Source organism: Betta splendens, chromosome 14, assembly GCF_900634795.4.
Source record: "Betta splendens chromosome 14, fBetSpl5.4, whole genome shotgun sequence".
Taxonomy (NCBI): Eukaryota; Metazoa; Chordata; class Actinopteri; order Anabantiformes; family Osphronemidae; genus Betta; species Betta splendens.
The window spans coordinates 7,323,122-7,335,052 of record NC_040894.2 but is presented as its reverse complement, the minus strand read 5'-3'; the positions used below and the strand labels follow the sequence as shown (position 1 = coordinate 7,335,052).

Genomic DNA, 11,931 nt, shown 5'->3' with positions numbered 1-11,931 from the left:
GTTATTTTTCAAGCCCATCTTCTCTCCAATAAATCACAATGCTTTTCAATAATGCATGATTCATTTCCAAAGCTGTTCGCTTAGAGTTCAAGACCACAATCTACTGAGCGAATTATGGAAACTCAAACTTTCATATATAATTTACTGCACATATGAGCATCTTGTTACTTGATCCGTTTTCGGTGAAGGGTCGTTTTTGTCTTGCAGGGTTTGTCTAGTTCCATGCACCATCAATAGCATCAAGACTTCACATGTTTTATGCATTACATAAAAATGTATGCCTGTTATTGTTTTAGATATGTAATATGAGTGTGTAGTACACATGAAATTGTTCAATAACATGTTTATTCAGGAAACACAGAAACAAAAAATGCTTCAAAGTACAACTGTTAAACATTAGCGTAAGAATACTTTTCTCTCTCTGCCCCTGAGTGTTTCAGTAGTAACTTATACATTATTACTCCAAAGTAATAACCTAGATTGGCATGTCTGCAGAGCTTTGTTAAAAATATGACAAAACAAAAGTATAAGTAGGTTAAAAACAGACATTTGGTTTAGTATTATATGCATAAAAGTGTCCTTAAAATTAAAATAAAACAAAAATCACAATAAAATAGTATAAGGTTACTTCATAGATCTTCCAACAAAATATAGTTAGAGATAAGTAATGTTTAAAGGCAACTAGTTTCAGAAAGACTAACAATTAGTATGCAAAGTATGTAGATTTTTGTATGAGCAACACACAACTTCACAGTACACATTGATGTACTGGCTCCTCTGTGAAAGGTGCTTCATAAAGACGCATTTTAACATATTACAGTAAGATGTAGGTTGGCTTGTTGAACACTTGCCCTGGAAGCAAGTCTGTCCAACCTATGACAAATCTGTGCATTACATTTGCCACAGGTTGACAGATTTCCACTCTTTATACAGGCTGGATTAATCACATCAACCATTGAGCTACATGACATGAAACAGAAGTCATTTTAAAATGCATGGAGCAGGTAATTGCATATTGTCAAGGTCAAAACCAACACATTCAGGCTGAAATACTTAACATACTGTTCCATTCAAATGCTTCATACAGTATGCTGCCTTAATTTATGAAAACAATTACTTTGCTATAGACAACCACAGTGTCACTGCTGAGGTTGGAGTTGTGAATGATGCTGGTGGGTTTAACCCCCTCCTTAATTTCATCTGCTGGTTTGGGGATTCAAGCGACCGTCTTCTAGTCAAAAGCTCCCACGTCTGGCACAAACCCATTCAAAGACTTTTCTACTGAAAAACAAGGCACGATGACAGATGTGCTACTTTCAGCTGCACAGCGTTTTTAAACATCCTGTGCAGTGGTGTACGAACAGAATGACTCATTCACAGTTCCTCATGGTTCCATAAAAAGAATTAGCAGGTTTGAAGGGCTCTAGAGGACTGAGATTACACAACAAACAAACGCCGAAGTCACATATATTTGCAGGTTTATATTAAAATGATCGCCTGTTGACACTCAGAACTGCATTACGGATAAAAGCCACCATAGGTCATTATTGATTCTGCAGGCGTTGTGGCTACATGTATTGCATCCAGGCAAATGGAGTTAGATTAAACGAATTAAGGCCATTAATCTATAGCACATACAGTATGGCACCTGGACACACTATAGAGTCCACAGGGAAGTAGCTGAAAATGTAATCATCAAGTGCTTCCCGTAGCTTTTTCAAAGCCAAATGAAAACTGGAATGTTCTGTTCCTGACTGCTGACAACACAGTGCAATGATAATTCACTGGTTGTTATGGTAACTCAAAAAATATGACAATAAAACGTAAATCAACATAGCACAGCTTAATTTTCTTGTTCTCATGTCTCTCCACCTGATAATTTACACAAAGCTTTTTAATGACTTTGCTTCCAGTAAAAATGTCGTTTTTTTACTTCCACACATTCACCTGCCTATTTCCTGTACACTATCCAGATTTAGTAAGTCGTCCCTCACATCAGTACTCTCCCTTCAACACTCCATCCAGTCTTTTTCAATCCAGTCATCTCTTTATATCCGTCACCATAACAACCACAAATGTTCCGACAGATTTGCTGGCACTGCAGTGAGAGGCGAAGCCTCGGAGGGAGAGAAAGAGAGAGAGTCAGAACCACCCACCCAAAAGCCTTGCACCAATAAGTGTACACTATGCCTCCAGATCACGCGAGATGCTTCATTACCAGCACAAGTTCGCAACCCTCTGAATCATGCATTCATTTGTGTGTGTTGGGCACCATCGCCAGCCGGGTTGTTCAGACTTGAACTGAGGAGGTGGTGAAGCAGACACTGCCATTTTGAACAGGTCAGTCTGCTGCTGTGGATATGTTTAGACTTGTCTATCACCGGGCAAAAACACGATGTTAGGATCATTCCTGATTATTGAATAAGACACGTTGAGTTGATGTTTTCCCTCTGTAAGTGCGTTTTAGTGTAAGTGCTAGTGCTACTTTAGTGTGATGGCTGACCACGCTTAGAACTGCAAGACGCAGCGCGTGATTCAGCAGCCTGTCGATGGAGTGAGTCCAGTCCAGGCGGAGCTGCAGTCATGTCCACAGTCCTACAGGGGCCATGCCCTCTTTGGTGCCCTTTGGAGGCAGCAGGTTCTCCTCACACAGGAATTTCAGGGGGAAATGCACCAGAAGGCCTCGGACATCCTTCAGCTCCTTTCTGGCCTGATCGGGGTCGGCGTCGCAGAGGCGTTGCTCGTTGGAGTATTCCCTCAGCTCTCGCATGTTGTGCACAGCATTGCTTGGAAGGCATTTGAACACCTGCCAATGAGAACGAAAGCAAAGTCAATAAATGAGATTACACATTTGAACTGTTAGATGATGATGATTTGTAATACACAACGTTACCTTGTCATATATTGTAGTGTTCAGCTTAGCAGACTCATTCCAGACCAGGAAGAAGAAATTGTCGCTGATTGGATCATCAATATTGATGCTGGGGTCTGAGGAAGCGCCGACAAGGATCCTGGAAAAAAAAGCATCCAACATGTCAACAGTTTACTCAGCAAACACAAAGGTTAGGCTGGTTAGTATACATTTAATATACATATTATGAGCAGTTCCACGTTTAGTTCTTACCTGAAGCACTCTTTACGCAGGGCGAGCGTTAAGGGCCCAGCCTGGTATTCCTCCCCTCCCATAACGGATGGCACCCGTTCCTCATCTTCCACCAACACTGCCAACTCGCTGTCTTTACAGCCCAGCATGCTGCGGTCATTGATGTTGGCTGATCCTGGAGCACGAGAGGAAAGTACACTACAGGCGTTCACAATCTGTCCCTTCACAGGCAACGCTACCATCAAACGCAGAGCAACTATCAGAGTTAAACTGAAGTATACGTTAGAAGTGCTATGGTGTTCTGCTATCGTGCATCTGTGTTTGAGTGAGTTCATGCAGGTTTTGACTCACCAATGATATAGCAGCGGTCATCGGCAATGAGGGTTTTGCTGTGGACATAAATCAGCTCTGTGACCAGTGACTTGGAGAGATGGGAATAGGTTCTCAGGCCACACAGGGTGATGTACTCCGTCCACTGGTCCTGCACTACTGGGCCAAAGAGGAACTCAATTAATGTCTGTCTGTTATTGAACTTATTGAATTACGGACTCTTTAAATGAATATGAAAAGAAAGTGAGCGAGTCAAGAATCAAAATGGAGGCTATTAGCGAGGTACCTAGTATGAGCAGCTTCAGTTTAAAGGAGCCACGCAAGGAGAAACAGAAGCACGTGTTAGAGAAACAAGAAACAAGAGGGATTTTGTGTTGTCAGGTGGATCTGTGTGTTAAAGTTAAGTGACGATGAGTTTACCTTCATGAAGTCTCTCCAGGATAGAGTACTCCCCACGACACATGGTCCTAGAAATATGCATGACACAGGGAATTGAAACTATGAAGCTTTATTGTGGTAATATTTACAAGCTGACTAGGCTTCTTGTGCACTAAGAGACAATACAGCTTTAAGAAGCTTTATGAAGAAGCATTTTATGATATATTTAAATTTATATGAACAAACATGAAAATTCTAAATGATACTGTGAGGAATAGTCTCACCTGTAAGTAAAGTGCAGAATAGCTTGAATGGCATTTCCACCTCCCACATTAATGTCTCCCTCAAATCCAGGAAGCAGCGGAACCACCACAAACACTCTGTACTTCTTCTGCTCCCTACAATAAGACAATATGTACACGTCCACAACTATAGCTTATTTCTATTTAATTTCATGTTTCGTGTGATCACATAAATCTGGCTGGTACAGTCCAAAGTGACCTGTGTGCGCGGAGAATTCGTGCCACGATTGCATCACCGATCCCGTTGTAGACAGTTCTCCCATCGGCACAGCTGATGAAGAACTGGTTCTAAGGGCAGAGAAAAAGCAGATGGTGGCACGGCATGAGGTGAGGGCTGAAACAGGCACGCGGCCAGCTACGCGTGCGGCTGCATCCAAACGTTTGAAACGCCATCACAATGCCCTCGTTGGCTGCAGAATCTTACAGTAATACAGTGAAATGAAGCAGCTGCTTTACCTCGATGTAGATGTAGTGCTCGCTCTTCTCGATGACGTCGACGTAGGCCTGGCAGATGGACTTCTCACAGGTTCCAGTTGACCAGCGGTCGGCCGAGCGCAACACCTAAGGAAGTTACACATTAACAGGGAAATGTCTTCTGGTTTATGAGAACAAGGCAACGCTGTGCACAGATATGGTAAATGTTCAACCGAGGAATTTCTATTACTGCAGCACTATCACATCAGCCTTTATTGTCACCTACACATGCAGCTCTCACACATTACCCCTGAAACCTGAATAAAGAAGAAACCCAACCTGATATAAAGCTACAGTGTCATGATGAGTGGAGGTTAGAGTTACAAGCCACTGCCCACAAAGGAAATAAGTAATTAAAGTGTGTGAAATCATTTATTAGTGATTCCTAACAACTTTATTATCCAATAGGTCTCCCAATGTCAACAACAATACAGCTTGTTTATATTCTGTCCTCTAGAGGATATTTTTATACACATTAACTTTCATTTATGTTTAAACAATATTAAAGTGAGTGTTGCTACAACTGATGTGTCTATGCTTCCCCATCAAGCGTATCCATGTCCTCCTTTCCTGTTCTTGGCAGCACGTTTGTTTTCTCTGGACTTATTGAACAGGATAAACATGTTGGAAGTGATTTTGCTGCACAGGCTTTGCTCTTGTTCCACCATCTGCCACAGAAAACACTCAGAAGACTTCTCAGACACCAGAACAGTGCCTCTTTGTTGTACTGCATGTAATCCCATTTCATTTCAAGCTACATCTGACTTGGTGTAAAACATGATTAATCTAAAGTAGAAGCGGACAGATGCCTTCAGGCTTGTTGCAATACCTTTTTTTCATAATATTTTCAGTAATTTTACATATTTCTCAAAATTAAAATAGTCCTGCAGCACAGTTTATTTTAGGATTTCAAACGTGGATGTAATACAATTTCTACTCTTTAGTTTCTTTCAGCTTTTTTTGGTGTAGCTCTTTGAAACTCATAAATTGGATGAGAGACATCTTAATCTAAAAAGTAATTTGTATTTCGGTGAAATATTTTCTTATTTTTTTCACCTTTTTGAACAGGGTGATCTGTGAACTGCCTATAATGTGCAGACGACCTGGTTTGTGGTGTGGCACACAGGATTGCATCATCAACATAAAAATATGCCTCAGAGTCCAGTCGGAGTCTAGACCTCAGACCAATATAGATGCTGCGTCATAATTGCAAGACAGCTACTCACACCAGACATCTGAAAAATATGGCACGAACTGAAGTTGTGTGAGGACATATTGTTCAAATTGAGGCCACAGCTACAGTACCAGAACTATTTGCTTTAGAGCTATGAGTATTTCTTTCAACTGAAGATTAATACTGTACAGTAGCTGATTATTCTTATCTGTGCTGACGTGTGTTTAAAGTTCCACGTGTTTTTTCTGGATTGCTCGATTGTGAAGCTAGAGTGAATATCTGAGGTTCAATCTTTGGTGCGCTTACAATAGGACACGGTTCTCTATTAGAGATGCAACCCAAAAGAAACACAAAGAAAGTCTGATTCATCTGGAAGCTGGAAGAGAGTTATGGCCATTACCAGGATAATTGGATGTGGCCGTGTCATTTTCTTTTTCATTATTCTATTACCATGTTTAAAAGGATAGGAAGCATCTTGGTGAAATGGCAGTACTGTCTTTTTTAAGCTGTCAAAACTAACTCAGCTGTAATTCATGAAATCCCACATGTATTTTGGTGGTTGCGAGTGTGTGTTTATAAAAACCTGAACTCTGGCTTTTCTAGACTCAGGAACGGTGAATGGGAGCGAGTCGGCGGTGGAATGAGACTTGGGAAGAAGGCAAGGGTAGAAGTCGTCCTTGTACTTGCTTTTGAAGATCTGCGGGGGACAGAACGTGCCGTCATCAGCCACGTTTTCTATGACGCAGGTCGAAGAATAACAACCAAAGGGAGGCAGAGTGGGACCTTGGTGAAGTTCCAGCGCTGGATGAAGTGACGGGCCACATCCCTGGCAGCTTTGCCGTGAATAGCTGCAGACAGGTCGCGCCACGGCATGCGGGGGACCCGAGTGCGGTCAATGTTGTCTGAAGAACATATAAAAAGCAATCCTGTCAGATTCCACCGTACAGAACGTGCACGTGCTTGACACTGAAGGGGATTCGGACGCCACACCTTCAAAAGGTTTGTCCAGTTGAACCCAGTCTTTCCTGATGAAGTTGCTGTAGTCTTTCCCGAGCCACAGTTGAGTGTTTCCAGTCAGTGAATCCGGACTCTTCTCGGCCGCACCGTTACCCTGCCCCGCGGCTGCTACGTCTGCCGTCTCCGACGAGCCCAGGTCCGTGAGCCGGTACCTACTGTCGTCCCACCTCCCGAACGCCAGGTCAATCCCCCCGACGAAGGCCACAGTTTGGTCGATCGCCACCATCTTTTCATGGTGAGCCCAAAAAAACACCGCGCTTGACACATGGTCAGGGTGTCGCATTACCTGCCAGATGTAAAAGGAAGAGGGGAACTATGAAACAACAGGCTTCTCTGTGGCTTCTATTTTCTATGAATCTAGAGGTGCCCGACCTTGATGTTGGGGTGCATATTCATCAGAGTCCTCTTGCTGTGGTCGCTATTTATGCCAAGCGCTAGTTCCACCTCTTTGTAGAGTAGAACGCACACTTTGACTCCTTGTTCCTGCAGGAAATTATTCAGAGAGGTGATGCCATATAAAAACAACCTTAATAGTTGTACTGTAACTGATAATAATTCTGACAATCAAAAGCACGGGAACAAGTCAGAGAGGATGCGTACAGCTTTGCGTTTGAGTATCTCATCCAGACGCCAGTAGTTATCAGTTGCTGGTCTCTTTAGGTGGACTTCAGGGCTGAGCCTGAGCACATAGATGCATAAAGCACATTTTTACACATTTGTACATGTAATACATTACGTACAATATATTTTTTTAGGTAAATCAATCTTATTACCACCTACCACCAATCTGTAATGAAGATTTCCTCTGCAGCTTGTTCCAGAGCATTAGCTAGATCCTCAAAGTAGCCGCTTCCATTCACATACCTTCAAAGAACGTTGATACACCAGAGCAGTTTAGAAAAGGAAGATGAAAACTCAAGACTGGAGTGGACCGTGTCTCACCATTTAGTGAGTGTGTTGCTGCGCGGCGGTGCAAATCCTCCAAAGCGCTGCTCTTTGACGAAGTCACAGGACTCTGCCAGCTCGTTGATTTTATGACTCCACCACTGACTTTGTCTGTAGCTGCTACATTTGATGATGAGACTCCTGGATAAAAATTAAAGAAACATACATGTGTTACATGCAGTCCTGTGCACGGCGATGCTCAGGGAAGCACCCGGCCGACCTACCGTGTGAAGTTCTCAAAGCAGACTCCGTGTTTAGTGCCTGTGTGAGCGCCGCCCACCTTCACCGTGAACTCGGGGTCAAACAGCAGCACGAAGTTGATGCAGGCGCTGTCCTTGTCCATGTACATCAGGAACGAGTCTTTCACCACCAGCCAGCGGCGCGACCAGCGGAAGCAGACCCGATGGTGGCCGAGGCAGTTCAAGCCGAGCAGTCGGTGACCCCCTGACCTCTTGTCGATGGGTCCCTCCCTGGGACAAACTGACATCAACGAGATCCTACGCAACAAACCTTTGATGTTTGAACTTGAACAGAAGTTTGCTTACAGGCCTTTGGGTCCAAGGTCGGTTACAAAGGAGAGCGGACCGATAGACAAAAAATCCAGCTGGAAAAGAGACGAGGCATCTCAACAACTTTGTACCGTTTGTGTATTATATGTTAGTTTAACAGCTATTACCATGCTGTGATGATTTCTGAATAATGTGTTCTCCAGTAGGTCGTTCAGAAACTCCTCAAGAAATTTCTGTAATAATAAGCGATGTGAGGAGGTAAATGAATACAGATATTGGAATGACTGGATGTTAAAGTCATCATTCAAACATGTGTGTATTCAATGGGGGGGTGCTGTACATGTGTGTGACTGGTTTGTTGGATACCGTTTTGCTGGAGGTCCTCCTGGTGCGCTCAGTCCCCTGCAGGCTGGGCATTTCCTCTGGCATCGCTCCCTGCTGCCTCTCCTTTGCAAATCTTTGACAGGAGATTTCCATATTCAAAAACAGCCCGTGCTTTAGAAACAAACCTATGATTTCAAAGTTCTCTTACAGGAAGAGATTGATGTACATAATACGATCAGCACGCTGACCACCAACCTTCCTAAAGGCAGCAAATGGACCATGACCCAGTGCCTGTAAAGTTCTCGGTGCAGCTCCTGGAAGTGCTTGTACTTCCTCTTCACCGTCCAGTGGAACGGGCCGTGCGTTAAATGCACTGTGTACAAGGTGCCCACGCGGACCTGGACGGACATTGATGGAATAATGCAGATAACTTGAACTGATGCTGCAAAAAATTTACAGTGAATGATTTGGCATCACTTAATCACCTACATGCACAGGGAAACGCTCTTTGGGCAGTGAGAATATAAGTTAACATCTGTTTTGTTTCTCAAACGACTCCACAGGAAGCCAATAAAACTCAGAGGAACATCTGTGGAATGCACTGACAAAGGTTCACATGTGGGACGTCTTAGCAGAGTGTGACCCAATCCTCCCCACAGCCGACACCATTATCTGCTCTCCATTCACCACGACTGGCTGCACTGAAAACATGTAACAACTGCAGCCTTGCTGAGTGCACACGCTCCTCGCTGCATCTGGTTGCGTCATTTCAGTGGATTGCTGATGCAGCGATAATCCAACGTACTGTCTCAAGTACACACTGCAGCCACTTAGTGTGCGCCAATTTGGTTAACAGCATGTGTGTGATGGTAAATAGCAGATTGTTATATAGACCGATCAACGTCTTTGCAGACTCAGGCCCCGTACCTTTGACTGAGTGGTGTGTTTCTCCGTGTTGTCCATTTTGCATGTGATGGGAATACCCGGCAGGAAGTAAAGTACATCAGCTGCTTTGATTTCTTGAAGATGATGAACCACCAGGAAAGCACGTCCCTCTGCAATTTGCACAGTTTCTCAGTGAGTCGTTCACACCTCGGGCTCAATGTGTCCAGTGTTTTTTTTTTTTTTTTCCTTACCACTGCTGGAAACCAGGCCGTCGATCTCATCTGGACTCATGTTGTGAAAGTCGCGGGAGAAGCGTCTCCTCCCGAGGCGCGTCGCCGTGGCGTTCTGAGCCGCCGGCTCGATCGCGTCCTCTGAACTGGCCATTTTACAGACGCGGCAAATGCCAGCTGTGATGTCAGGTCTGAAAGAAGGACATTTCATTGTGTGAGTTTGAAAAACAAACAAACAAAAAAAAGCATGTTTTTTTTTAAAAGACGGACAAAACACAATCACACAGGAAGCGCAGTAACGAAGCATTACACCAGTCTGTGGATCAGGTCCTCAACATGGCAGCACACGTACTGCGGAACAAAACCACCATTGAAAGAAAAGGGTGTGTAACGTATGTGTGTATAGCGTGGAGAGAAGCATGCGATCGGCTGAATGGTTCCTAGGCAACAGGGAAAAGCAGAGAGTGTGTTGTAATGTTTGGTTCAGGTTTGCATTCGGTTGTGTCACAGATAAGACAATGATTTGTCCAGGTGTGAATGTTTCCCATGAGACATAAACACCTGCTGTATAATCTTCTTGATATTAGTGGTGGAGTCTCTCGAGCCGTAACATTACATGAAGAACTGTAATAACCTGCTCATTGTAAGTTCCATTAAACACCTACTACTACACCAAACTTCAACAGAGGAAAAAACACAACAACGTCAACCAAACATGCTGTACAGTCTAAAACACATGTTAATCATGTGTATATTTGTACATGTTACATTGACAGCGTAGAGTGAAGCAGAGGGGTTGGGGCTGAACAGCATAAGCACTTCTCACCTACATAAACCGTGCAAGACCGGATCAAGTGCACTAGGTGTAATAATAAACAATGGGTGAGTCCGCCATCTGTGTCATACTGGCCAGCAGCTGTGGTGGAATGTAAAAAATGAAGGTGTGCCAATCAAGATGAAACAAAACAAATCATACTGAATGCATAAATGACAACAATAGAATACTCCGTTTGTCTTTTTGAAATCTGATGGCTCATCTCAGACTCGGAGGAATTGTGTCTCCTACTCTGTCATCCTGCGAGTGGTCGATGCACACAGACCCCATCAGATAGTGATATCCTGTGGATCGCCTACACACTCAAGGCAACGTAGGCAAACATCGACTTGACAAGATTTTCTTGTTTGTTAAGTTGCTTAAGATAAACTTTGTCAAGTCATTTACTTGGTTGCAAGAGGAGTCCTGCACCACACCCACCTGCCCACTCACGCAGACAATCGATCTAAACGCTACCAATATGCAAATAGAGACATCTATAAAGACTGACTCACCAAACCAATGTGTATTTACAAACGTATATACCATCACAATAAATAATGTACTGCTGTAATTATAGTGTGTGTCTATACTATGAATATGAGTTTCCATGTGCCCATCACTTTGTTTTGTACACACCACACCTACACTGTTGCATGAGTCCTCATTTTTTACATCACTGTGAAATACTGTACAACTTTACAGCTATGCAACTAAACATTTATACAGTTTGTTTAATAAAATGTAAATAAAACTCCACTGTATTGCAGAATTTGCATGGTTAATGGCACTGTGAAGACAATGACATGTACAAATATGATGTGACTGATTACTGAACTTCAAAATGACTGAAAATCAAAAGCTTTAGATGAGCCAAATGCCACATGACAGTGTATACGAGTGTTTACCCACGTTTACTAGTTTCCTAACTCTAGTTTACACACACTGATATAAACACGAGGCAAACTAAATAACAGGATATGCGCATTTGTCCCGCACCAGCGAAAAAAGGAGTGAGTCAACTCGTGTCCGCACTGCGACCATCAGATTTCCCCAAATCTCCGCCATCGGCTCCTCTGGGCTGAGGTCACGCTTCCCTATTAACACAGTCAAGAGTTTTCACTCATTTCAGAGTTGATGAGAGCAGTTCAGGGTTCTGGTCCATTACGCTGGCCCGTCACTTTACCTTCCTACTGTAGGTGTTGCACTATCCTCCAACAGGACATTTCTTAGTTGTTTTTTACATGATTGATCAGCGTCTGGAGAGGCTGAATATCTTGAGTTAAGTTTTGCCGTCTCCACCCAGTCTCCGGTTTCCTACTACTACGCAGCAGTCGCCGCAAACTACACCCAAATGTACCAAAATGCGTTAAAATGCCCAAAGTGGTAACAATATTTACGCACAACGCGTATTTGCGCGTTTCTTTATGAGCTTGGGTGGAGTTT

The 11,931-nt window shown here is 43.4% G+C and overlaps 1 protein-coding gene and 1 long non-coding RNA gene across 2 annotated transcripts; one reads left to right on the top strand and one right to left on the bottom strand.

Moving 5' to 3' along the window:
- Positions 1 to 326: 326 nt before the first annotated feature.
- Positions 327 to 9,829, bottom strand: pld2 (phospholipase D2). Its single transcript, XM_029173790.3, has 22 exons — positions 9,693 to 9,829; positions 9,484 to 9,611; positions 8,812 to 8,954; positions 8,599 to 8,689; positions 8,400 to 8,465; positions 8,269 to 8,327; positions 7,948 to 8,193; positions 7,721 to 7,864; positions 7,559 to 7,642; positions 7,379 to 7,457; positions 7,151 to 7,261; positions 6,752 to 7,064; positions 6,545 to 6,663; positions 6,345 to 6,458; positions 4,570 to 4,674; positions 4,313 to 4,401; positions 4,096 to 4,209; positions 3,854 to 3,900; positions 3,455 to 3,589; positions 3,125 to 3,278; positions 2,894 to 3,011; positions 327 to 2,806 (listed from the first exon to the last, which is right to left on the bottom strand). Exons 1-22 carry the CDS (start codon positions 9,823 to 9,825, stop codon positions 2,582 to 2,584), a joined length of 2,817 nt encoding a protein of 938 aa, XP_029029623.3. The 5' UTR covers positions 9,826 to 9,829; the 3' UTR covers positions 327 to 2,581.
- Positions 2,922 to 11,257, top strand: LOC129605118 (uncharacterized). Its single transcript, XR_008696649.1, has 2 exons — positions 2,922 to 3,062; positions 3,145 to 11,257. It is a non-coding gene; the product is annotated as an uncharacterized LOC129605118 (long non-coding RNA).
- The last annotated feature ends 674 nt before the right edge of the window (positions 11,258 to 11,931 follow it).

What these genes read in the sequence shown, in the direction of transcription:
- pld2 (XM_029173790.3), bottom strand. Translation starts at nt 9,825, where the DNA reads ATGGCCAGTTCAGAGGACGCGATCGAGCCGGCGGCTCAGAACGCCACG. An exon ending in AGCAACACACTCACTAAATG is followed by an intron (nt 7,643 to 7,720) that starts GTGAGACACGGT and finishes CGTTCTTTGAAG; the next exon opens with GTATGTGAATGGAAGCGGCT. An exon ending in CTAGAAAAGCCAGAGTTCAG is followed by an intron (nt 4,675 to 6,344) that starts GTTTTTATAAAC and finishes TAACTTCCTTAG; the next exon opens with GTGTTGCGCTCGGCCGACCG.